This window comes from Lynx rufus, unplaced genomic scaffold (assembly GCF_022079265.1).
Source record: "Lynx rufus isolate CCGP_SWC_20201006 ecotype Redwood Valley unplaced genomic scaffold, mLynRuf1.p SCAF_13, whole genome shotgun sequence".
Lineage (NCBI taxonomy): Eukaryota > Metazoa > Chordata > Mammalia > Carnivora > Felidae > Lynx > Lynx rufus.
The window spans coordinates 43,724,462-43,750,904 of record NW_025814827.1 but is presented as its reverse complement, the minus strand read 5'-3'; the positions used below and the strand labels follow the sequence as shown (position 1 = coordinate 43,750,904).

General features: G+C 41.0%; 1 protein-coding gene and 2 non-coding genes across 7 annotated transcripts in view; all 3 read left to right on the top strand.

Annotated features, from left to right (window-relative positions):
* CHD8 (chromodomain helicase DNA binding protein 8) overlaps nucleotides 1–25,846 on the top strand; it is a 62,059-nt gene extending 36,213 nt beyond the window's left edge. For 3 of the 5 annotated variants that reach the window (XM_047075416.1, XM_047075415.1, XM_047075420.1), the window contains exons 10-38: nucleotides 1,363–1,446; nucleotides 4,845–4,982; nucleotides 6,499–6,620; nucleotides 6,776–7,019; nucleotides 7,856–8,032; nucleotides 9,044–9,187; nucleotides 9,419–9,674; nucleotides 10,260–10,470; nucleotides 10,719–10,914; nucleotides 11,389–11,556; nucleotides 11,751–11,930; nucleotides 12,072–12,182; nucleotides 12,521–12,717; nucleotides 12,918–13,117; nucleotides 13,198–13,378; nucleotides 13,469–13,558; nucleotides 13,828–13,931; nucleotides 15,322–15,451; nucleotides 16,553–16,628; nucleotides 17,097–17,151; nucleotides 17,320–17,527; nucleotides 18,446–18,654; nucleotides 18,746–19,465; nucleotides 19,701–19,852; nucleotides 20,135–20,437; nucleotides 21,248–21,361; nucleotides 21,552–21,731; nucleotides 22,130–22,246; nucleotides 24,867–25,846. In XM_047075416.1, coding sequence (XP_046931372.1) covers nucleotides 1,363–1,446; nucleotides 4,845–4,982; nucleotides 6,499–6,620; nucleotides 6,776–7,019; nucleotides 7,856–8,032; nucleotides 9,044–9,187; nucleotides 9,419–9,674; nucleotides 10,260–10,470; nucleotides 10,719–10,914; nucleotides 11,389–11,556; nucleotides 11,751–11,930; nucleotides 12,072–12,182; nucleotides 12,521–12,717; nucleotides 12,918–13,117; nucleotides 13,198–13,378; nucleotides 13,469–13,558; nucleotides 13,828–13,931; nucleotides 15,322–15,451; nucleotides 16,553–16,628; nucleotides 17,097–17,151; nucleotides 17,320–17,527; nucleotides 18,446–18,654; nucleotides 18,746–19,465; nucleotides 19,701–19,852; nucleotides 20,135–20,437; nucleotides 21,248–21,361; nucleotides 21,552–21,731; nucleotides 22,130–22,246; nucleotides 24,867–25,433 — 5,634 coding nt within the window. In that variant the 3' untranslated portion in view covers nucleotides 25,434–25,846. The remainder of the gene's footprint in view (nucleotides 1–1,362; nucleotides 1,447–4,844; nucleotides 4,983–6,498; nucleotides 6,621–6,775; nucleotides 7,020–7,855; nucleotides 8,033–9,043; nucleotides 9,188–9,418; nucleotides 9,675–10,259; nucleotides 10,471–10,718; nucleotides 10,915–11,388; nucleotides 11,557–11,750; nucleotides 11,931–12,071; nucleotides 12,183–12,520; nucleotides 12,718–12,917; nucleotides 13,118–13,197; nucleotides 13,379–13,468; nucleotides 13,559–13,827; nucleotides 13,932–15,321; nucleotides 15,452–16,552; nucleotides 16,629–17,096; nucleotides 17,152–17,319; nucleotides 17,528–18,445; nucleotides 18,655–18,745; nucleotides 19,466–19,700; nucleotides 19,853–20,134; nucleotides 20,438–21,247; nucleotides 21,362–21,551; nucleotides 21,732–22,129; nucleotides 22,247–24,866) is intronic. The other 2 variants (XM_047075418.1, XM_047075419.1) reach the window with 2 other exon arrangements.
* On the top strand, nucleotides 15,903–16,012 carry LOC124509019 (small nucleolar RNA U6-53/MBII-28). The gene has a single exon (XR_006961380.1). It is a non-coding gene; the product is annotated as a small nucleolar RNA U6-53/MBII-28 (small nucleolar RNA).
* LOC124509020 (small nucleolar RNA U6-53/MBII-28) lies at nucleotides 20,962–21,047 on the top strand. The gene has a single exon (XR_006961381.1). It is a non-coding gene; the product is annotated as a small nucleolar RNA U6-53/MBII-28 (small nucleolar RNA).
* Nucleotides 25,847–26,443: the final 597 nt, after the last annotated feature.

Genomic DNA, 26,443 nt, shown 5'->3' with positions numbered 1-26,443 from the left:
GAGTTTATCAGCATATAAATAGTTATTAAAACCTTAATGATGATTAAAGTTCCCTCAGGGGCAGGGAGGATTTCTGTACATAGTTCTGTATTTTCTTATAGAAAGTTCCTTCTCTAATAGAATGGGTGTGAGCTCAGAACCAATGCTTAAAGAATTCCCCAAAATTTACTTATTTGTTTAAAAAAATTTTTTTTTAATGTTTATTATTTTTGAGAGAGAGAGACAGAGAGCAAGCAGGGAAGGGGCAGAGAGAGGGAGACACAGAATTGGAAGCAGACTCCAAGCTGTGAGCAGTCAACACAGAGTCTGATGTGGGGTTCGAACTCAGACCATGGGATCATGACCTGAGCTGTAGTCAGTTGCCCAACTGACTGAGCCACCCAGGCGCCCCTTATTTGTTTGTTTTTAGAGAATTCTCCCAAATTTCAAGGTCTGGGTGAAGGAGAAGGAATTGTATGCCAGAGTTACAGGAGAAAGATTAGGAAAAGATATGTCACAAGAAGCACTGGCAACAAGTGTCTGAAGAAAGAAGAGTTTTTTCCTTAAAGTTTCTTTGAGATCTTTGGAGCCGTGGGTTATATATTTTCATATACCATCCAGAGTCGGATGCCAGTGACTTAGAAGAAAAAGAACCAAAGTGATTGAAAATTGGCCAAAACAAAAACCAGAACCAAAATAAAGGGCGGGTGGGGGGGGGGGTGCTACTGATGAGACTATGGTGTCTCAGCAAATCCCAGGGAAGGGAGTGCTTAATGGAGAGAATTAGGAATTGTGGAATGCTTTTCAGAGGTAAAGCGAACTGGGGACAAAACTATTTCATTATATTTGGCAATTTGGAGATCATTAATGACCTTGACAAAAGTAAGTAGTTTAGTTGTGTGAGGAAAGTGAATGGAAGAGTGGAATGGATGGGCAGGGAAGGTGATGACATGGAGATACCTTGTGTTTAAACTGGTTGGGAAAATTTGGCCATGAAGCAGAACAGAAAAATCATTACAGGCAGATGAAGAGTAAGGAGGTCTTTTTAAGATGTGCCTTAATAGAGAATATCCATGTGTTTGTGGGAATGATCCAGTAGAGAGGGATTAAGAAGGTGAGAAGGGATGGAATCCAGACCACATATGGAGAGAATGGCCGCTCTTAGGAGACTTGCTCTGGTAATGGGCGAGAGGATAGGTGCAGGCTCAGGTAAGTTTTTAGAATTTGATACTGTGAAATTTGGGATCTCCCTTCTGAAGACTTCTTTAAAAAAAAAAAAAGGTTTTTTTTGAAATAGGATCATCAAAGTAAAGGTGGGGTGGAAGGTTGGGTCTATTGGACAGTGATCTTTTGGTCTTACTATTTGTTTGATAACTCCTTTAGGATGAAGAGCCCTTCAATCCTGACTATGTAGAGGTGGATAGGATATTGGATGAGTCTCACAGCATTGACAAAGACAATGGGGAGGTAAGTTGGGGCATGGAAGAACATGAAAGGTCTTAGATTTCTGCTGGTCTGCTTGCCCATCTTTTATTTTTCAGATATGGCTAAAAAAATCCCTGGGACAAAGAGGTATTTTTGAGTTTTTCTGAGGGCTCTTTAGAATGAAATTGGGAAGATTAAGGGAGTAGGGAGAGAGGCTAAAAGGAAAGCTTTCCATAAAATCAAACATTTGAGAGCTATATTTATAAGTACCAAGAGCTGTATGAACAAGTACTCATTCACCTTGATCTCATTTTCTCTCAGATTTTATATGGGAGACCCCTGACATTCAGTTGAGGGTGAGAGAAGGGGAGAGCAGTAGAGATACTTCACAAATCTTTGTAGTTATGAATGTAAAAATACCTGTACAGACTCTTAGCTTTCTTCATGTTGTTGAGAATTACTAAGTTTTTAAAAATTTTTTAATGTTTTTATTTATTTTTGAAGGAGAGCGAGAGCATGAGCAGGGGAAGAGCAGAGAGAGAGAGAGGGAGACACAGAATTCAAAGCAGGCTCCAGGCTCTGAGCTGTCAGCACAGAGCCCAATGCAGGACTCAAACTCACAAAATGTGAGATCATGACCTGAGCAGAAGTCAGACGCTTAACCAGCTGAGCCACCCAGTTGCCCCAGAGAATTACTGATTTTTTAAAACGTTTATTTATTTATTTTGAGTGGGTGTGTGTGAGCAGGGGAAGGGCAGAAAGAAAGGGAGAGGGAGAGAATCCCAAGCAGGCTCCATTCTGGGAGCACAGAGCCCCACACAGGGCTCTTTGTCCCATGAGCCAGCTGCGAGGGCTCAACATGGGGCTCAATATTACAAAACCGCGAGATCATGACCTGAGCCCAAATCAAGAGTCAGACACTTAACGGAGTCACCCAGACGCCCCAGAGAATTACTTATTTGGTGAACTTGCCATCAATTAATGCGTTTTGATTTATCATTAAAACTGATTTGAATCTGTACTTTTTTTTTTAATGTTTACTTTTGAGAGAGAGAGAGAGCCGCAGGGGAGAGGCAGAGAGAGAGGGGAACAGAGGATCTGAAGCAGGCTCCACACCAAGAACCCAGTGTGGGGCTCCAGCCTATGAACCATGAGATCATGACCTGAGCCAAAGTTGGACACTCAACCAGGTGCCCCTGAATCTATACTTTTAAACAGAATGTGGGATTCCCTTCCCACAGATTCAGATTCAGTAGGTCTAGGGTGGGACCCAGAGATCTGTATTTTTAAGTTGGTTCTCCAAGGGATTCTCAGGCATAGCTTCATTGGGAATCAGAGCATTAAAGCTCTGTTAGCAGATTTTACACATGCTAAAACACTTGCTAATACAGATTCATAAATTACTTTTTTCATTTTCCAAGGAAGAATTGTAAAGATCTAAGCCACCAGTGAATTGAACATCCTCTCTTAATTTTTTTGAAACTTACTTAGACTGTGAACAACCATTCCCTTAGAACTTAGTGCTTTCTTTGCACTTTAAGTAGCAGTTGTTGGTTTGCTTTGTACGGCCATATTTCATAAAGTTTTTATCACATCTGACAGTTACTGCTTACCCAGTGACGAGTACAGAACCACAGAACCTTGTTAAAATGCCAGTGCCAGGTGGTGAGCTGGGCCCACTCACAAGTTAAGTGACATGTTTCCATACACCACCCTTACAGGACCTAAAAATTAAAGTCTTCCCTCTGTAAAATTCCAAGTTTATTGTATAAGCCTTTAGAGTCACTCAGAACCTTAGACATCCAAGACCTATTACAGTTCACTATGTCTTCATATCCTAATAGGCATCCTCAGATAACATAGTCTGCTTTTGGGGGTAGGAGTGGGAGTTACTGTTTGTTGTTCATTTGTGGGAGGTGAGTGGGAAACCAACCCAACTATTAGAAAGGACAGGTTAGCTGCTATTAAATTCTTCTCATCATTTTCAGGATCTCAGTCTTCTTAGCCTTGAAAATCTTGTGCTCTCTATCAACATACTTAACTCTTCCAGAAGTAATTGGTCTTTGGTCCCTTTGGACTGTGTTGGAAATGGCAAGACAGAAGAAAATGTTTTAGTTCCCTGGTAAAACTTTTGCTGCCAGTATTGGATATCATCCTATATACCCATTTCCCTCCATCCCCAAAATAAGTTTACTTTGTCATCCTCTGTACATTACCTAATAGTGGAAATAAGTATTATAAATAATAAAGTATTTGGAACAGTAAATTATGATGCTGGAAATGTGTGACCTGGACAAATGGCTTTATGTAGGTGACCTGAGTCACTATAATAAAGAAAAGGAGCAACTAAATTAATTCTGGAGATCCCATGATCTGTGACTCTGTTGAGGTACTTAGATATAATCTTCAAACTTCTTGCTGTTTTGAGGGGTATTCTGTGAATTAATCATAGAGATTACTGTTGATTACACTAGGCCCAATATAAAGTTTTTTGTTTGTTTTGGTTTTTGTTGAGAGAGAGAGGGAGGGAGGGAGGGAATCCCAAGCAAGCTCTCCGCCAACAGTGCAGAACCCGATGTAGGGCTCAAACTCATGTACCAGATCATGACCTGAGCTGAACTTGGATGCTTAACCGACTGAGCCACCCAGGGGTCCCAGCACTAGGCCCAATCTAATTCTTGTTTCATATAAGCCAGAAATGGAAATGCATTCAGTGCAAAGATCATCTTGAGTAGTGAGAAGAGGAGCCATTTTACCATAGGTCACTGCCCATCCTTTGCAGTAGAACACCTACATAGAGCACAGTACTGTAGGTGGAGCTTCAGCATTTGCCCTTCCTCTTCTCTCTTCTTACCTGTCCTCAGTGATAGCTCTTCTAGTTCTCTCCTAGCTCACAAGGGAATCTCTTTACCACCATATGACTACTCTTTGACGTAGCGTCTGCACTCAGAGCTACAGAAGCTCCGAAGCCCAGTGATTTCAGCCCTGCTTTTCTCTTACGGGTTTAATATGTTCTTCGCTTAGAAAAGTAGCTTGACTTCCACTCTTCCACGGTATTAAATTTGGTCCCAGGACACTAGTATGGAGCCAGAGGTCTATCTTTTAATTTCAACCTAAGTCAACATAATACAGGCGAGAAAAAAAAAAAAAAAAATATATATATGTATATGTATATATTTGGCATTTGCTTGGTTGATGAGCATAATGTTTCAGTGCTTAGTGTTCTAGAAACTACTGGCAGAACTTTGCCTTTTAGAATAGATTCTGATAAACTGCTGCAAAAATCATCAAAGCCATGAATAGTACATGCATCTTTTTTTTTTCTAGTACTTTTTAGTATTAACACCTTGTGATCTGACTCGATAGTCAAATTCTTATCCTTTGATCACAGGAGAGAACACAGAATCAGTTCATTAAGCCGTTAGCTTCTTCTCTCCTAGCCTGTAATTTACTACCTGGTGAAATGGTGCTCTCTGCCCTACGAGGATAGTACGTGGGAGCTGAAAGAGGATGTTGATGAGGGCAAGATTCGAGAATTTAAACGGATCCAATCAAGGCACCCGGAACTCAAAAGAGTGGTAAGTATATTTGCATTTAGAGTGTAAAGCCCACATAGGTAATGATGTAATTTTTTATTTATAGAAGTTTATGTTGTTGTTTAGCTTTATCATGGGCACTTTCAAACATACAAAAGTTAAAGAAATGTTACAATGTACATTGTGAAGAAATGTTACAATGTACCCATCACCCAACTTTTAACAATTAATGATAGCTGATTTTTCATGTATTTCTCTATCTACTCATTTTCCTGTTTCCCAATTTATTTTAAAGAAAATCCCAGATTCTTTTATTTCATCCATAAATATTTTGGTGTTTATGTCTAAAGGATAAATAATACCATTTTTACACCTAAGAAAATTTAACCATTTCTCAATATCATCAAATAACCAATCGTTATATGAATTTCCCTGATTGTCTTCTAATGTTAAATTGTTTGAATTGGATTCAGAATAAAGGTCTATATATTCCTGTCAGTTAATGTGTCTCAGATCTCTCTTAATTATAGTTCCTCCTGTCTCTCCTTTCCCATCTTTGCAGTTTCTCTTGAAGAAATCAGGTGGTTTGTTCTCTAGGGTTTCCATGGTCTGAAGTTTGCCAGTTGCATTTCCCTTGGTACCTTCTAACATGTTCTCTGGCCCTTATATTTTACATAAATGGTTAGATACAGACCAGTGCTGTCCACTGGAACTTTTTAGCGCTGTGCTAACATAGTAACCACTAGCTACATTGCAAACTTTCAGTAGTCACAGGTAGCTAGTGGCAGGTATAAAATATTATCATTGTAGACAGTTCCATTACAAACTACTATTCTAGAGGCTTGATCAGGTGGGGAAGGGAGATGACCAGATCTACTTAATAGATGGTTCTGTCAGGTTGTCTTTTGTGATAGTATTAGCCATTTATGATCATTGCCTTGGTCTGTTTTTTTTTTTTTAACGTTTATTTTTTTTGAGAGATGGAGTGTGAGTGGGGGAGGGGCAGAGAGAGGGAGACACAAAATCTGAAGCACGCTCCAGAGTCTGAGCTGTCAGCCCAGAGCCTGAAGTGGGGCTCAAACTCACAAGCCACGTGATCATGACCTGAGCTGAATTCGGACACTTAAACCGATTGAGCCACCCAAGCGCCCCTGCCTCGGACTGTTCTTTAAGGATTTCAGAATGATGATACTTTAGTTGTATCACATCTTCATTTATTAGCCAGAATTTTCTATAAAATACGACTCACCTACTGTTTGGTCACTCTGAGGTACAGATTGTATAAGAAAGGATAAATGCTTTGTTTTCTTTATTTTCCAGTTTTCAAAATAACAAGGTAGTTCTCTAGCATCCTTCAGAAGTGATCAATGGGTTTTTTTCTCTTTACGTTTTCCTTTTTAGTTTTTTAAACTTACGTTATGAACTCATGAATTTGAATATATTTAAGATGCTTTTAATTCACGTTTTTGAATTGATTTTAGGTACTAGAACTGCCTGGGACATTTGCCTAGATTTGTTAATATCTTCACCCCACTAATTGAAATTTTCTCTTTTGTAGAATCGTCCACAGGCAAGTGCCTGGAAGAAGTTAGAGCTTTCACATGAGTATAAAAACAGAAACCAGTTACGGGAATATCAATTGGAAGGGGTCAACTGGCTGCTCTTTAATTGGTATAACAGGTATAGAAAAGAGTGGGCCCATGAAATGTAGGCTCGGTCTGGGAGGATTTTTATTCATTTTCTGTTGAAACAGTTTCTTTTTACTCTTTTGTTATGTACTTTTAAAAAGATGGTATCTTTTAACATGCTTTTCTTTTTCCATGGTGAATCTTCAGGCAAAACTGCATCCTGGCTGATGAGATGGGATTGGGCAAAACTATCCAGTCCATTGCCTTTTTGCAGGAGGTATATAATGTGGGCATTCACGGACCCTTCCTGGTCATTGCCCCACTGTCCACAATTACTAACTGGGAGCGAGAATTCAATACGTGGACAGAAATGAACACTATTGTATACCATGGCAGTCTGGCTAGCCGTCAGATGATTCAGCAATATGAAATGTACTGCAAAGATTCACGGGTGAGTTGCATATCATGGGAATGTAATGGTTTAGAGAGAGTAGGCCAAGGTAGCTGGTATTTTAGAGGCTTTTCTATGAATAAAAGACTTTTAATGAGGTTTTCTTAGGTGATTTATGGCATTTTGTCTAGATTACATGAGGAATTTTTTTCACTTTTGCTCTTTTTATCCAGTGAACATTTTGATCCAGTGGGAGTTCTGGCTTCATTTATGAATACTTAGATTTTAAATAGAATTTTACCAGTATTGATAACTTTTATTTAGGAGAGAATGGAGGTGGTGAACTTAGGCCATTTCCTTTCTTTTTCTTAAGTCTACTAAAATTTTCATCAAGATCAATTCCTGTTTCTATATAAATTTTAAAATAAAAATTTGAGCTATTCATCCTTTCTTAGTCGTATTTTGCTGCTATTTTGTTAAACTGATTCTCCTGTCCATTTTTAGACAGTAACAGATATTACCTATTTCACTTTCACTTTTGTCTTGTATGTTTCAACGGTGCCTGACCTTTGTGGATTTCAGTGTTAACTATCAAAAGATCTAGGTTTTGAGATACATGAGCTAGGCATACAGCAGAGTCAAAAATGTCCAGCTTCATTCAGTGAGGTCTGTCATTTTCTCAAGAAACTGAATGTGTTGAAGAGACATTGTATCTTACATTCAGTGATTTGGCATTATTTATCATGAAGATAAACAGCAGCAGAGGTGGGTGGTGGTGCAGTTTGTATTTCCTGTTGAGCCTGCCTGAATATAGAAAAGAGAATGTGTAATTCAGAAGAGGTCCCTGTTTAGGTTCATGGTAGGCCTTTTCTTAACTTTATTGCCTTCGTGCTTAGGGGCGCCTCATCCCAGGTGCATACAAGTTTGATGCCCTGATCACCACTTTCGAGATGATTTTGTCAGACTGTCCTGAGCTTCGTGAGATTGAATGGCGTTGTGTCATCATTGATGAGGCCCATCGGCTGAAGAACCGTAACTGCAAGCTGCTTGATAGCCTCAAGCACATGGACTTGGTGAGTTCTTCACATTGACTCATGGGCAAAAACACCTGAAATTAAAATAACCCTAATTCTCTGTGGAATTAATATAACTTTAATTACCAGAGAAGAAAAAAGAATCCCAATCCTGGTATTGGGTGGTGGGTATGACCTATGGGAGTGGACACCTGAAAGTCTTGTAAGAGTCCTGTATATTTTAGAATTGGAAGGTAATTGTATGTTAGTGGTTTTTAACCAGGTGGAGAGGTGGGATACTGTATTAGTTACCTCATACTGCATAACAAATACCCTAAACGTTAGTGGCTAACAACTATTATTTTTTATGATTTTCTAGCCCAGCAACTTGGGCTGTGTTCGGCTAGACCATTACTTTGGTGATCTTGCCTGTAGTCAATAATGTGGCTGCAGCTGGCAATTGGTGGGCTCTTGGGTCATCTTCTGTATGACCTGTTATCCTTCAGTAGGCCAGACGTTGCTTCTTTACATGGTAGAGTCAGGGCAGTGTCCAGAGAGGGCAAAGGCAGAAGTTGCAAGGCCTTTGAGTTATAGGCTCTGAAACTCACACAATATCACTTCTGCTACATTCTCTTTGTCAGAGCAAGCCACAAGGCAAGCCCAGATTCAAGGGGTGAACCTTGATAGGAGGAACTACAAAGAATTAATGGCCATATTTAATCCAGCACAGGTACATTCCCTAGAGGGGGACATATTAGGATATCTGTGGGGATTTGAGTGTGGAAAGGCATATGTAATTGAAAAAATAAATATTTTGAATATTTCTTTGCTCATAATCATGTTTAAGTTAATTCTTGTTAAATATCAAGGTGTTGTTTTTTTTTTTTTTTAATGTTTTATGTTTATCAAAAGAGGGAGCAAGAGTGAAAGAAAAGTTAAGATAGTAATCTGGTCCATTCCCATAATTATACAGATAAAGAAATTAACGCTTAAGTTCTATACTTGATAGAAAACCCCAGATGTCCTTTGTGTTTTTGAGTTTTATCATTTTTTTGTTTTCTCCATTTCTAGGAACACAAAGTGTTACTCACAGGAACACCATTGCAAAATACCGTGGAGGAACTGTTTAGCTTGCTTCATTTCTTGGAACCTTCACAGTTTCCTTCAGAATCAGAGTTCCTCAAGGACTTTGGGGATCTCAAGACAGAGGAACAGGTAGGAAATGTATCTGGACAAAAAAGGTAAAGTGTGTAGTAGGCACGCATGTACTGTCATAGGCCGTGAGGGCCTTTTTGAACTTACAACCTCGTGCCTGCATCATTTGTGGCATTGTGCAAAATCTACATTTCTCATAGTGGAAAATTCATGTTTTTTTCATGTTTCCAAGTAACGTAAGCATGTTTGTCCTCATAGTTTTTATTTCTTTTCTCTCTGTATTGGGCACAGGTTCAAAAGCTACAGGCCATTCTCAAGCCAATGATGCTGAGAAGACTCAAGGAGGATGTTGAAAAAAACCTGGCACCCAAACAGGAAACTATTATTGAAGTAGAGCTGACCAACATCCAGAAGAAATACTACCGGGCTATTTTGGAGAAGAATTTCTCCTTCCTTTCCAAAGGGGCAGGTCACACTAACATGCCTAATCTGCTCAATACAATGATGGAGTTGCGCAAATGCTGCAACCACCCATATCTCATCAATGGTGAGAGAGCTCCTGGAGAATACTGCATTCCTCTGTCGCCTGTGTTTCCTTTCTAACGATACTCCTCAGGAACTGTGGATACGTTGACTGACTCAACCTAAGTTGGGGAGGGAGAGGGGTTCTTTTAAAGCAACTCTTATGTGAAATGTCTTTCACTAGTTCTTCCCCCTTCATCCTGCATAATCTTAAATTATATGCAATTTGCTGTTTAGAATTTCATGAATAAGAACTCAAGTAGTCATTCTGTCCTTTGGAGAAATGTCCTCACTGGTACTCCATTTTGCAGTTTCTGATTTGGGTGCCAGTGGGATGGTAATAGTTGTTATCATGTACTGTCCTAGTTCTAGTCCACATATTTATGTATATTTTACCCAATTACAATCTTAAGTCCTGATTGATTTGTAGTATTTTGTATGACACAGTCGAAGATTATTTAGGATGTTTTGGGTGCTGAAATTCTCTGTGAGAAAAATGTTTATCTCAAGTCAGATGACTTTTCTTGGCTTCCTTATCTCAGTTAAGTAAACTACAGCCTTAGCACGTTTCTCTGGATCTCACCATCAAGTTTGATTTTTCTTTTGGCAGGTGCAGAAGAAAAAATCCTGACAGAATTTCGAGAAGCTTGCCATATTATACCTCATGACTTCCACTTGCAGGCCATGGTTCGTTCAGCTGGCAAATTGGTTCTTATTGACAAGTTGCTTCCAAAACTTAAAGCTGGTGGCCATAAGGTTCTGATCTTCTCCCAGATGGTACGCTGTCTAGATATCCTAGAGGATTATCTAATTCAGAGGAGGTGAGAAAAGAGTCATACCTTGCCTTGTGTTTAGTGTAGCTTCGTAAAGTTGCAAAGAGTAGGAGAGTCTGGGTTTAATAAAGTCGGCTAGGACTGGGATAAAAGAAGTATTTAAGATTCCTACTCTCAACTCTCTGATAAGGTTTGGGTCAACTAAGATACAGAGATACTGATATTGATCCTAGTCTGCTTTTTTGGTCTCTTTTTTCTGCTTACCAATTAAATTTTTTTCTGTGATTGTCGCACAGGTACCTATATGAGCGTATTGATGGGAGAGTCAGAGGTAACCTTCGACAGGCAGCTATTGACCGCTTCAGCAAGCCTGACTCAGACCGTTTTGTCTTTTTGCTATGCACCCGGGCTGGTGGACTTGGTATTAATCTCACAGCTGCTGATACCTGCATCATCTTTGATTCAGACTGGAATCCACAAAATGACCTGCAGGTAAAGGAAATCATTGTCTTAGGGACGAACCACCTAATGTAAGAGGTTTTTCAACAGGATCAAGATCTCATAGAAAGACTTTCTTTCAAAGAGTATGGCATTGTTTATTTGGTTTAAAGGTGGCAGTCTCCATCAGCAAACCGTCAGTAAATGTTTTGGGCTTTGCAGATCATACGGTCTCTGTTGTAACTACTTAGCTCTGCTCTTGTAGCACAAAAGCAGCCATAGACAACATGGAAATGAATGGGTGGGTTTGCGTTTCAGTAAAACTTTATTAACAGAAACAGGTGGCTGGGTAAACTATAGCTTGCTGACTCCTGTTGTGTTTGGTGGGGCAGTCATTTCATCTTGAAATTGACTTTTGGTTTTAAGTTGATCTCATGGCTGCATTATAGATGTGAATTGGTATTGTGAATTCTTCCCACCCCAATTTTATGTTATCTTTGCCCTTTCTTTCCATTTCTTTTTAACCAGGCGCAGGCACGATGTCATCGAATTGGGCAGAGCAAAGCTGTGAAGGTGTACCGTCTCATCACTCGTAATTCTTATGAGAGAGAGATGTTTGATAAGGCTAGCCTTAAGTTGGGATTGGATAAAGCTGTGCTTCAGTCCATGAGTGGTCGGGATGGCAACATTACTGGAGTGAGTCCTCTTAGTCTGTGGATACATTTGTAGCAGGTCATAGCAATAGAGGGAGGCAAAGCTATTTTTGCACAGGAATCTGACCACCATGTTTGATTTCTCAATTCTTATTTCTTAAAATGTAATAAACTAAATTATGATATGGTTAGGTAATGCTCTTAGTAGTTTTTTCATCTTACTGTTGGGTTTTGCAGATCCAGCAGTTCTCCAAGAAAGAGATTGAAGATCTCTTAAGAAAAGGAGCATATGCAGCCATAATGGAAGAAGATGATGAGGGCTCCAAGTTTTGTGAAGAAGACATTGACCAGATCTTGTTAAGACGAACCACAACCATCACCATTGAGTCTGAAGGAAAGGGTTCTACCTTTGCCAAGGTATGTTCTGTCTGTGCCAAATGCTAGAGAAGCAGAGGTAGAGACAGGAATTTCTGGAATTTAAATATATTTTTTAAATATAGTTACTGGTTTCACTTGCTCAAAAAAGTGTTGTGGTCAACTTTGTTCCTTCCTCACTAGGCAAGCTTTGTTGCTTCTGAAAATAGAACTGATATTTCTCTGGATGACCCCAACTTTTGGCAAAAGTGGGCCAAAAAGGCTGACCTGGACATGGATCTACTGAACAGCAAGGTAAGCTTCCTTTTCTTTACGGAAGCAGTGTTTCAAGAGCCTTTGTAGCTGCTCCAATTCTTTGATGCTGGCCTTCGTTTATGATGGTGTATTGTATATAAGAGCCATTGTAAAAACTTTCTGCATATGAGGCCCCAGAAAACTACTTAGATATCTACCACTTACTTTTGCTTCCTGAGTCCCTATAGATTATTTTGCATGTCCTAAAAAAAAAAAATCTCTTTTTGAGTATCTACAGATGTTATATCCTAGGCTATTTCAATCCATAATTGTCTTAATTCCTTTCCCACAATCCTATCTTGAACAGAGTTACTCTTCTGCTTCTGTTCTCTGTATAGAATAACTTGGTGATTGACACACCTAGAGTACGAAAACAGACCCGGCACTTCAGCACCCTGAAAGATGATGACCTAGTGGAATTCTCTGATTTGGAAAGTGAAGATGATGAGCGGCCACGCTCTCGCCGACACGACCGTCATCATACCTATGGGCGCACTGACTGTTTTCGGGTGGAAAAGCACCTCTTGGTATATGGGTAAGAACCCGTCTTGCCATTAGAGGTAGTGGATTTTAATCCTGCTAGACACTCGGTTTGCCTTTCAGATTGGAAGCTCTGACCAAAGAGGGGATAATGGGAAAAACTTTTTTCTGTTAAGATGTTTTCCCCAGATCTTTTTCTCTCCCATCTTTTGGAAGTCCCCAGGAAAATATTAACACAATTTTCTGTTTTTCTAGTTGGGGACGGTGGCGAGATATCTTGTCTCATGGACGCTTCAAGCGACGTATGACTGAACGAGATGTGGAGACAATTTGCCGGGCCATCCTTGTTTACTGTCTTCTACATTATCGTGGGGATGAAAATATTAAAGGCTTCATTTGGGACTTGATTAGCCCTGCTGAAAATGGCAAGACAAAAGAATTGCAGAATCATTCAGGTAATTATCAACTCTTTACTGTTTATCTTTCTATAGATCACCTAATCCTTTTCAGGTCCAAGGGTTTTTCTCAATCCAAGTCTTTAATGTCTCCCCTTTCCCAGGTCTGTCTATCCCTGTGCCACGTGGACGCAAGGGGAAAAAAGTAAAATCACAAAGCACTTTTGATATCCATAAGGCAGATTGGATCCGGAAATATAATCCTGATACCCTGTTCCAGGATGAGAGTTATAAGAAGCATTTGAAACATCAGTGTAACAAGTAAGAATGGAAATTAACAAAGACTAAAGCATTTTCCACCCCAAAGTTTCTGTGTTATTACTGACCCGGCTCTTCTTCCCTCACTTGTAGGGTGCTATTGCGGGTACGGATGCTCTATTATCTAAGGCAGGAGGTTATTGGAGACCAGGCAGAGAAGGTGTTAGGGGGTGCCATTGCCAGGTAAAGTTATGGTACATTTTTCTTTATGCCTTGCCTTATACCAGAAAAGATTGGTTTATTTATTTCATTCTGTGCTTGCTTTGGGATAACTGATAATTAAGAAAGTATGTCACTTCTTTAATCTTACGCTTGATATCAGTGGAAGGAAATAGGCAGATCTGTGAGCATTTAAGTTAATGGATAAAAGAAGATACCTATAATAATCTTCCCAAGGATTGTTATTTAATTCTCTGCATTGCTGTGTTGACTCTGCTGTCTTCTACCTTTAGTGAGATTGACATATGGTTCCCAGTAGTGGATCAGCTGGAGGTTCCAACAACATGGTGGGACAGTGAGGCTGACAAGTCCTTGCTCATTGGAGTCTTTAAGCATGGTAGGTACCTTTTTTTAGTCTGTTTATTTCCTTTTGTAGACTTACGTCCACAGATGGAACATGTAGTGTAAAATGTTTATGGCCAGTATCTGAGTTATCTGATTGGTTTTCAATAAAATTAAGTTTGAATAAGAAACTAGTTCTTAAATATCCAGAGCAAAGCATTTCGTTCCTATAAATAGATGTTCAGAAAGACCAGATGGATAGTTAAATCCCAAGGTAGGGAGTCTCCCATCTGTTCCCTAATCAGTGTTATCAATTTGTATGTTGTGGTATCTTAGTTAAGCTTCCACAGTTCAGGGGAGGTAATATATGCCCACTCCTACTAATAATAAACACGTTTAATTTGTATGAAAGTGTTCTACTTATGTAACATCCTATTTGTCTAAATGTTCAACAGTCACTCTGATGAAGGTATGAGCTACAGTGAAACAAAATGGAGTACAAAAAGGAAGAGTACTCCCTTTTCAGTCTTGCCTAATAACAAATCCTAGGTATTAAAAGCAGTGATTGCTAACTTCCAGCCCAGTGACTTAGTGAATTAGAATATCACTTTTTTTTTTTTTTAAACTATTCTGGGGTCACCTGGGTGGCTCCAGAGGTTAAGCATCAGGCCCTTGGTTTCGGCTCAGATCATGATCTCATGGTTCGTGAGTTCAAGTCCTGCGTTGGGCTCTGTGATGACAGTGCAAAGCCTGCTTGGGATTCTCTCCTCTCTCTCTCCCTCCCTCCCTCCCTCCCTCCCTCTGCCCCTTACCCACTCCTGTGCTCTTGCTCTCTCTCTCTCAAAATAAGTAAACCTATAAGAAATTGAAAATGTTTTTCTGTTTATTTCTTTAACATAAAAGTAATGGCACTTAATCAACATGTTTTTGAGATGTTTTAAGGGATCAGAAAAACTGAACACTTTCTAATCGTAGATTTACTTGTGAGACAAAGAGGTTTAGATGAGTCCAAACATCCTGAAATATATTCATGGACTCATTCATTCATTCTCTGTTCATTAGACATTCAGTGCCTGTTTGTTTACAGGTGTTTCTTGTCCTTCATTCAAAAATGTGTGACCTAGCCCTAAATTATTTTACTTTTTCAGTTTCCCCATGTATGTAGTAAGAATAATAATAGAAAAACTACCAGTTAAATAGCTATGTAAACTTTTCACCATTCTTTATAAATTCTGATTAAGTTCTTATCTTTTATAACTAGCGATAAAACTCTTTGTGACTCTAAGTTGCTATAGAAATATTAAATATAGTCATATAACCCAGTAGCTGTCCAAGTTAGTATTTTCTATTATGAGCAAAGTAGCTCAGATAGTTCAATTATTTCAGCACCCTTTAGGCAAAATTAATCTCTTATTTTCTTCAGCTTAAGACCCTTTTTCTTCTAGGCTATGAGAAATACAATACTATGAGGGCAGATCCAGCCTTATGCTTCCTGGAAAAGGCTGGTCGACCAGATGACAAAGCCATTGCAGCAGAACATCGAGTATTGGATAATTTCTCTGACATAGTAGAAGGGTAAGCACTGGTGTTTAATTGTCTTGAAGTTCTGAATCTACCCCATGAAGCATATTAGTTGCTTATGCTAAGAGACAACATAACTGTAGCCTTGACTGAACCCATTAGTATTCTTAATGATGGTTATACTCATTAATGATAAATTCTTAACAAAGAGTGGGATTAGCAGAAAGCACTCCATAAACTAGGCTAAAACCACACATTGCCATAAGATGCCACTAAGGGTGAAAATTAACGTTACTCTTAAACGGCTTATTTGACATTCTGTTCGGTTTTCTTGCAACACTTTTCTGTGTAGCCACAGCTGACAGGACAACTGATTCTCTTGAAAGATAATAGCCATGCAACTCTCCTACGCCACTTATGTGGTTAGCGCCTCAGGAGATTTTACCCCTGGTTTATCATCTCTCAGTGGTAGCTGACACATATAGGCATAGATTCTGGATACGTGCCTCGATGATGAATTGCCATGCTAATACTGAGTCACCAGGTGGGGCAGTGTTGCCCTGGTTTGGGTGCCAGTGAGTTTAACAAAACTTCTCACATGGAGACCTGAGGGGCATGTTCAGTAGTTGGCTTAGTTCATGAATACCCATTCCATGTACTCTTCTGCAATTGAGAGATTTCTCTGATGATCACAACCTTAGTTTCTTTAGTGCAGAACACTCAAAGGAAATTGGGTCAGTTATTCATTGCAAATCATGTATTATGTCACCCTTCCACTCAGTAGAGCAAAGTAAAACAAGCAAACATGGACTATTCAAATGTAATAATTAAAGTAAACAGGAAGGATGGGAAGAATGGGTAAAGAATAAAAAAGGCTATCAAGAGAAAGGAAATATGCTGGTTAAAGTGTTTTGTTTCAGATGTGAGCAATTTAGAATGACACTTTGTCAGTTTCTCCCCGTTCTTTGTCCTGTTCGGTGTTGTACCTAACTTTCTCAGATCTTAGCACCTGGCTGCCATTCCTTTAAGCATGAAAGAAAAGACTGCTTCATGCTAGATTATACATTTGGCTAGGTCTTCATCCTAAATTGCTCGTAGTGAAGGAAGATACATTCTTGTGTTGTTGTTTTTTTTCATGCTTTTGAATAATTTTAGGGTTGACTTTGATAAGGATTGTGAAGATCCTGAATACAAACCACTCCAGGGTCCCCCAAAGGACCAAGATGATGAGGTGAGGAATTCTCCTTTGAGTCTAGCTTTTCTCTATTACTAAATAGTTAAGTATTCTCCCATTCCCTGGATCCTGAAGTGTATTGATTAATTTATAATGCAAAATGGAAAGTAACTACCATTTGAGAATATAAAGTAGTAATGGAAAGGATTGTGATACCAACTGGGGGAGACCAGGGATGGCTTTGTGTAGGAGGTGGGACCAAGCTGGATATTGAAGTATATTATGTGACTGCAAAATTCCTGAGTCCCTAATTTTTAAGCCATTAACAACAACTGATTTTTCAGGTTTTACTTTCTTATCCCTTTAGTTGGTTGCTTCCATTTCTTTGTGAGGGGTCATTAGAAATTTTTCTTGATCCCTTTGGTGCCATAGAAGGACTCACATAAGAAAGTGATTTCAGAGTGCCAACTTCCCCCCCTTTCCCTCCCCCCCCCTCCATCCTGTGGGGTGGATCTCCTTCTCTAGGGTGATCCCTTGATGATGATGGATGAGGAGATCTCAGTGATTGATGGAGATGAAGGTAAACTTCTAGGTCAACTAGTACAATTTTGTGTGGGGTGGTGGGTTGGGGAATTATTAACTGAATTCTGTCCTGTCCTGGGATTTCTAAGAGCTTTGCTTTTGGGTGGCTTGATTATCTCTACTGTCCTTCCTATACTTCCTGTTCATTCTTCTTCGCTTCCCACAGCCCAGGTGACCCAGCAGCCAGGCCATCTATTCTGGCCTCCAGGCTCTGCTCTGACAGCTAGGCTTCGGCGCCTAGTAACAGCTTATCAGCGCAGCTACAAGAGAGAACAGATGAAGATAGAGGCTGCAGAACGAGGGGACCGGAGACGACGGCGTTGTGAGGCAGCCTTCAAGCTAAAAGAAATCGCGCGGCGGGAAAAACAGCAACGGTAGTGTGGCTGGGAATTTGGGCTGAGTTGTAGGCTTGCCTTCAGCTATGGGTCTTACTGAATTTTTTTTTTAATGTTTATTTATTTTTGAGACAAGGAGAGACAGAGCATGAATGGGGGAGGGGAAGAGAGAGAGGGAGACACAGAATCCAAAGCAGGCTCCAGGCTCTGAGCTGTCAGCACAGAGCCTGACGTGGGGCTCAAACTCACAAACTGTGAGATCGTGACCTGAACTGAAGTCAGACGCTCAACTGACTGAGCCACCCAGGTGCCCCAGTTATGGGTCTTATTGAAAAACATCTTAGGAAGGATTTATTTGGAATTCCCTAGAGGGACCACTTATTTTTTTGCCTTTAACTTTTATTCCTCTATGCCAGAAACTTTGGTTGTGTGCCTAACCACAACTCCTAAGGAGGTCTTTTATGTGACCGTTCTCATTTATTTGCCCACATCATTTTTTCCCTTAGTTTGCTATTCTTAAATTCTTATATGTTATAGAGTACCTCTTAACTCCCTCTTCTGCTGTCTTCTGGGCCCCCCCCTTTTTTTTTGTCCCTACTTTCAATTTTTGTTTATTCAGATATTCTAAGCCACATTAAGAAATAACCAGTTTCCCTGTGTTTTGGTTTTTTTTTTAAGTTTTATTTATTTTGAGAGAGAGAATGAGAGCGGTGGTGGTGGGCGGGGGGGAGGGGGGTGGAGAGAGAGAGAGAGAGAGAGAGAGAGAGAGAGAGAGAGAATCCCAAGCAGGCTCCCACACTGTCAGTGCAGAGCCCATTGTGGGGCTCGAACTCACAAAGCGCGAGATCATGACCTGAGCTGAAATCAAGAGTTGGATGCTTAACCAACCTACTGAGCCACCCAGGCACCCCTTCTCTGTTTTTCTGATCACTATTGCCTGATTCCTCTTCCCTTTAGATGGACAAGGCGTGAACAAACTGATTTCTATCGGGTGGTGTCTACCTTTGGTGTGGAATATGACCCTGATACCATGCAGTTCCATTGGGATCGCTTCCGTACTTTTGCCCGTCTGGACAAAAAAACAGACGAAAGCCTTACCAAGTACTTCCATGGCTTTGTGGCCATGTGTCGCCAAGTGTGTCGCCTTCCCCCAGCAGCTGGAGATGGTAAGCAAGACTGGAGAGTCTTGGGTGAGTGGGGATGGAGGGCAACAGAGCCAAGTCGCTTCATTTCTCCGTCTGCCCCTATCTCTTGCAGAGCCCCCGGACCCTAATCTGTTCATTGAGCCCATCACGGAGGAGAGGGCCTCACGGACTCTTTACCGTATTGAGTTGCTTCGGCGCTTACGGGAACAAGTTTTATGCCATCCCCTTCTGGAAGATCGGCTGGCATTATGTCAGCCCCCAGGTCCTGAATTGCCCAAATGGTGGGAGCCTGTTCGGCATGATGGGGAGCTTCTGCGAGGGGCAGCCCGACATGGGGTGAGCCAAACAGACTGCAACATCATGCAGGACCCAGACTTTTCTTTTCTGGCTGCCCGTATGAATTATATGCAGAACCATCAGGCAGGAGCACCAGCTCCACCCCTGTCACGCTGCTCTACTCCACTGCTCCACCAGCAGTATACCTCGCGCACTGCCTCACCACTGCCCCTGCGCCCAGATGCTCCTGTTGAAAAACCACCCGAGGAGACAGCCGCCCAGGTCCCCAGTCTGGAGAGTCTGACTTTAAAGCTAGAGCATGAGGTGGTGGCCAGGAGCCGACCAACCCCACAAGACTATGAGATGCGAGTAGCCCCCTCTGATACTACCCCTCTGGTTTCCCGGAATGTTCCACCAGTCAAACTGGAGGATGAGGATGATTCAGACTCTGAGCTGGACTTGAGCAAGCTGTCACCATCATCCTCTTCTTCCTCATCCTCATCCAGCTCCAGCTCCAGCACTGATGAGAGTGAGGACGAGAAGGAAGAAAAGCTAAGTGAGTGCATGTGACAGGCTGTTGGCCCTTTTCCCCATTTCCCACCTCTCCACCCCACTCACCTCACTCTTCCCCTTCTTTTCTACATGCATCCTCTGGGAGAGATTTGGATTTTGATTTGATAGAATACCAAAAGAGATCTGTTACTCTCTGGGCTTTTATTTAAAGCCCATATAATTCCATTACTATAGAACTTCATTCTTCCATCTCTGCTCACATTCTGTATGGTCTCTAGCTGCTGACCAGTCCCGCTCAAAGCTCTATGATGAAGAGAGTCTCCTGTCCCTCACTATGTCCCAAGATGGATTCCCAAATGAAGATGGAGAACAAATGACCCCTGAGCTTCTGCTGCTACAAGAAAGACAAAGAGCCTCTGAGTGGCCCAAGGTAATAGCGTCATTCCTGAACACATAGTGTGGAAATATAATGTAACAGAAGCAGGGAACAAGGAACAGATGGTTTTCGTTTTCTTTAATTGTATTTTGCGCTACGCAGTTTTTTTCATGAAACTCTTCCCAGTTGATTTAGGGATCTGATACTATTACCTCCCTCCTCCTACCTTGTGATTTTTACCCATTCTGACAATGGTGGCAGTATTGTTTGTCACAGAATCACATAGCTGGTTTTCCGGCCCTAAAACCAGTATTGATTTCTTTTCCCCCCATTCAGGATCGTGTCCTTATAAACCGTATTGACCTCGTCTGCCAGGCTGTACTCTCAGGGAAGTGGCCTTCTAGCCGCCGGAGCCAGGAAATGGTAACAGGAGGAATTTTGGGGCCAGGCAACCACTTGCTAGATAGTCCCTCCTTGACTCCAGGAGAATATGGTGACTCTCCAGTCCCCACACCACGAAGCAGCAGCGCGGCTTCCATGGCAGAGGAGGAAGTGTCTGCAGTCACCACAGCAGCAGCTCAGTTCACAAAACTTCGCAGAGGCATGGATGAAAAGGAGTTTACGGTTCAGATCAAAGATGTAAGCTTAGCATTTAGGCACTGGGAAGTGGGGAATGAGGCTGTAGTTTTACTAACTACTTCACTAACATGATACTAAACTCATTTGGTTAGCTAACTTTAAAAATGAGAGGGTATAAAAATTAGAGCTCACACAGTTCCATTGAGGAGAAGTCATTGCAGTAAAGGAAGGGATCTTGACTTCTATCTCCTGGGGACTAGATTAAAAGAAACAATATTTTTGAAAGAAATTTAATTGATACAAGGTTCTCTTGGGAGGCTTGTTTCTAGATCCTAGAAACCTAGTTTTTAAAAATTGAATTCAAGTTGTAGGAAAGCTGTTAAAATGACACGGAAGTATTTATGGACCTTATTAAGTCAAAAATAAGAAGTCATTCCTACTGAAATTAAATCAGTGTTACTTATTTTACAAATGGGAAGTTTAATTTCCTGATCCTCTTCCCTATTGAAACCCTATTAGTTGCTCATTAAGTACTCAACAAGAAAAATTTCTTAAAGTATGTGTTAGGAATTATCAGGATTTTGCTCCTGTGATGATTTGCCATGCTAATATTGAGACACCAGGTAGGGGGTGTTGTTGAAATTCTTCTCTTACTTCTTTTCTGAGGGGCACTAGGTCAAGAAACAAAATCTGTCTAAGGGAAAAGTATATAGGTTTTATCGTATTTCTGATTTCTACCTTTTAGTCAGATGGCCTTCTTTCTCATCCTTGAGCCAGAGGATGACCCTTACCCCAAGATCCCCAAAGCTTAATGTTTACTTTAAAAACATGTGCCATATGACATTTTGGGTGGATGGGTTGTCTTCTTAGGAGGAAGGATTGAAGTTAACATTCCAGAAGCACAAGTTGATGGCTAATGGAGTAATGGGAGATGGACATCCTCTGTTTCATAAGAAGAAGGGAAACAGGAAGAAGCTAGTCGAGGTGAGTGATAGAAAAAGTCTTTAATGTGATGATTAGATTTTTTTTTATTCCTACTAATTGATGAAGGCAGTTGGGATTAAGGGACTAGAAGATACTAGAATTATTTTATGGCTACCATTGGCTCTACTCCCCCTCCCTCCCTGCCCAAAAGAAGAGTATGTGCTCATGGGGGTGGATTCTGGGTTTGCAGCTGGAGGTGGAGTGCATGGAAGAGCCTAATCACCTTGATGTGGACCTGGAGACCCGGATCCCTGTCATCAATAAGGTGGATGGTACTTTGCTGGTGGGTGAGGATGCCCCTCGCCGGGCTGAACTGGAGATGTGGTTACAGGGTCATCCAGAGTTCGCTGTTGATCCCCGATTTCTAGCGGTGAGTGGCAGTTCCATCCAGCAAGATTTAAAGTCATTCCCTTGGTATTTAAGCTGTGTGAGAGGGAGGAAGCATGCCGTATTATGTCATCATTTCTGTATCTGCCAAGTCAGAATAATAATACCCAGTCTTCCCAACTCACAGAGTTGTAAGGATCAAAATAAAATAAGTTAAAGCACTTACTAAACTAAATACTAGGCAGTTATTTACTGTTGAACTATTATCTGATCACCTGATTTTGGGGGGAGAGATCAGCTTAATGGCAGTTTCCCACCAGGACTAATCCTTTACTTAGCCATGCAATAAGCATGTATTGTCAAACTAGACACTAGTACCTTAATAATTACTCCAGAGAAGATTTTTATTCCTCTAGGATGACTGATCCTTTTCTATTTCAGTATATGGAGGATCGCAGAAAACAGAAGTGGCAGAGATGTAAAAAAAATAATAAGGCGGAATTGAACTGTTTGGGAGTGGAACCTGTCCAGACAGCTAACTCTAGGAACGGGAAAAAGGTGAGTGAGACTGAGGCGTTACCACTCTGTTCCCACACTAGATGTGACTGGAGAAATTATTTGATGTTATGTTACTTACCTTTTTAACAGTGTATGAAAAAAATTTATCTTCAGTCCACCAATCAGAAAACCAGAGTAATTTTATTGGTATTAATACAGTCCTTTAGCATTGTCATCTCTACAAGAGCATAAAGTTCTAAAAAGTAACTAGCACAGGGGCGCCTGGGTGGCGCAGTCGGTTAAGCGTCCGACTTCAGCCAGGTCACGATCTCGCGGTCCGTGAGTTCGAGCCCCGCGTCAGGCTCTGGGCTGATGGCTCAGAGCCTGGAGCCCGTTTCCGTTTCTGTGTCTCCCTCTCTCTCTGCCCCTCCCCCGTTCATGCTCTGTCTCTCTCTGTCCCAAAAATAAATAAACGTTGAAAAAAAATTTAAAAAAAAAAAAAAGTAACTAGCACATCAAGCATATTAAAACACAAGAATTAGTAAGATGTGTTGGAACATTCAAGGCCTTCTGCTCTTCTACTGATTGACTAGGGAGTTTTGGCAAATCTTTAACCTTTCAGTTTGCACATCCTGAAAAGTTGAGGGTATTGGAGCAGATAATCTCTTAAAAGTTTTAGGATCCTGTTTATTTATTTATTTAAAAAAAATTTTTTTTTTTAATGCTTATTTATTTTTGAGACAGAGACAGAGCATGAACGGGGGAGGGTCAGAGAGAGAGAGAGACACAGAATCTGAAACAGGCTCCAGGCTCTGAGCTGTCAGCACAGAGCCTGACGCGGGGCTCGAACTCACAGATTGTGAGATCATGACCTGAGCCGAAGTTGGCCGCTTAACCGACTGAGCCACCCAGGCGCCCCAGGATCCTGTTTATTTTAGAAGGGACTTGGGGGCTACTAAGGAAAATAGTCATAGCGTTTCCCAACATGGAGGAGTTTGAGAATCACTGATAATAACGCCAGTAATGGAAAAAGGAAAGGAAAACATGTTTTATAGTTTAAAACAACATTGGTTATTCCATTATTTTCAAATGTACTTATGCTTTTACTACCCCAGTTATAGGCCTTTTGGTAGATTAAGTGCTGATAATCCTTTCTACCAAAATATAACTGTAAAAGTTTCTCTTTGCTATGTTAGCCTTACTTTGGGCAGTAATTATATTTTTTAAACATATTAAATCATGGTTTGTTTGGGAAGCACTTAAAGTGATAAGTACTTGTATATACTCCCTTTATTTAATCATCCCCTCTTTCATGTACATCTTTACATATATATGTAATATGTATATAAAAATACAATGTATCTTTTAGCAAAGTCAGTTTCCAAATAAACATTATCTTTTGCATTTAACAAATTGAGATCATTATTTTGCACATTATAGTACTTTGTGAGGGGCATTTATGAAGCTTATTTTTTTTTTATTGGTAAAAGTGGTTTCATATAAGGATTGTTGGCCATAAAAGAATAGTTTAATTTTTCCTCTTATCCTCCATGGGACCAAAAGTGTGATAATAAGCACAGTGGTTGATATGTGAGACTGATGGCTGAAGGCTGGATCCTTCTCTGTCTTGAATTTCACATTACAGAGCAGCTTCATAAAAAAGGCTTTTCCCCAGTATTACCTATTTTTACCTCAAGTATTTTGTTATTTCTTTATAGTCAGTTGAAACAAAAGATCCTAGGGAGTCACAGAAAATCATAATATGACTAGTACAGAATTTTTGATGTAGACAGAATTGATCGTATATCTAGCACTGCATTATTACTTGTAACTGTGGGAGTTTAGGTGCTATTATAGTTATATTTTAAAAGTCTATACAAATACGGAGTATTGAGAGGTTTGTCTCTCCAAATCAGAAAGGTATATTCCCGTGTCACGTGTTAGATTGGTAAATAGAGTGCAGAGATATAGGCACCAACTGTCTGAGTTTAATTCTAGGTTACCCAGTATTGTACTTAGGTCTAGCAAAGCAGAGGCAGTAGTTCCAGCTTCGGTATACTTAATTAAAATTTACAGTCAGAACATCTAGAAGAAGTGACTTAAAATTCAGCAGATAGGTTCTTTTTATCAGTGTGAACAAAACTTAAATTTCACAAGGAGCTACCCACAGTCTTTTTGTTGTTCTAAACATCCAGGAGTCTTAACCTGACCTGTCTTTAGTTTACCACACTCTGATATTCTAATGAATGATAATTTTGTGAATACCAATATAGTTGTTCTGCACTTCACATGATAAATTTCATGTGAACAACCTGCCATCAGTAAAGTATACTGGGCAAATACTGATTCACTCATTGGCTTACTCAGGCCCCTTTAATTTCTTAAAGGTAAGAAATGGGCGGATGGACTAAAGATACAATGTAGTCACGGAAAAAAGAAAACTCTGGTTCACATGAGTATCAGTATCAATTCCTTGATCTTAGCTTGGGCGTCGCAGTGCTTCCAGCAGCTACATCCAGCATTTCCTCCTCCTTATTACCATCAAGCCTTATCTGAATGTGCTTGTTTTGCTGCTCCTAAAGATAGAGTCAGTGAAAAAGAATTTGCAAGCTGGGGCTCTGTTGGCTTCTATTTTGCTTTTTGACTTTCTTGTTTACCATCTTCTTTTCCTTTCTCCTAGGGTCACCATGCTGAAACTGTGTTCAACCGGGTTTTGCCAGGGCCTATTGCACCAGACAGCAGCAAGAAGCGGGCCCGTAGGATGCGACCAGACCTTTCTAAGATGATGGCCCTGATGCAGGGTGGAGGCACTGGGTCCCTGTCTCTGCATAATACCTTCCAACACAGCAGTAGTGGCCTGCAGTCTGTGTCATCTCTGGGTCACAGCAGTGCCGCTTCTGCATCTTTGCCTTTTATGCCGTTTGTGATGGGTGGTGCAGCATCATCCCCTCATGTAGACTCCAGCACCATGCTTCATCACCACCACCACCACCCCCACCCCCACCATCACCACCATCACCATCCAGGCCTGAGAGCCACTGGCTTCCCTTCTTCACCAGCCACTACCACCTCTGGTACTGCCTTGAGGTTGCCACCACTGCAGCCTGAGGAAGACGAGGACGATGAGGATGAAGATGATGATGATGATTTATCTCAGGGCTATGATAGCTCAGAAAGGGACTTCTCACTCATTGATGATCCTATGATGCCAGCCAACTCAGACTCGAGCGAAGATGCTGATGACTGAAGCCCCAGCATGGTCCCCATTGCTTGGGTGGCTGCTGTTATTTTCAATTACTCTGGCCCTTGGACTATGGAAAAGTGGGAGGGGCAGGGGAGATGTGGGGAAACCCAGGACTCCAGGAGGTGAAAAGGAAAAAGAAAACTTGTACCTGATTGCTTCCAAAATTGAGAGGATTGGGTGGGCAGGGGGAACTCCTAAAAAAATACATGACCACTTCCTCATTTCTGGGGAAGGAAAGGAGACTAGAGCAGCTGATGTGCTCACCCCTCCCTAAACCCCTCCATTAACCACAGACTATGTAGCGCTGGCCCTAGCCTCTGGCAGAGCCTGTTCCTGGCCGAACTGTGGATACAGCTGGAGGGTCAGGAACTGTTACCTTCCTTCCCCTTGGCATTAATAAATTTAAGTTAATCCTTTTCCACTCTTCCTTTGTTCTATATTTGCTCAAACCCAATATAAAGGTTAATTTTGAATTCATGATGGGTAATTTCAGTACCATTTCCAAAGTCCATTATCTCTCATACAAAGTTACCTTGGACAGGACAGACAAGTCGTCTCCACTCCACCAAAGGGCATATGTTAAGTGTAGTCCAGCTTGCTAAAGGCAAGGCAATTATTTAATGTAAGTAGTAGGCAAATGTTCATATTCAAACTCGCAAGTTCTTAAAAAAAAATGAGGAAGAATGTTGCCAAGGAACCATGTACATTTTACCTGGAATTAACTGAAATAACGGTGCTTTTGAGAAGCCTTAAGAATGGTGTCACTTCATGGACTGTGGCAAGGGGACAGGCTGACCGGAAGGAACGTTGTCAAGACTTGAGCCCGGTTGGGGGGGGGGGGGCGGAGACTGGGTTGTGTTAAGCCCCTCAAGCCATTTGTTTCCTACAACTCTTCCCCCACCATCCCAGGGCTCAGATGAAGCCTGGGCATTTCCTTTTCTAAGGCAAGGTCCTTTCACCATAATTTATTGGTAGGGTGCGTTTTTTTCTCCTCGGTTTGTTCTGTGTGTGTG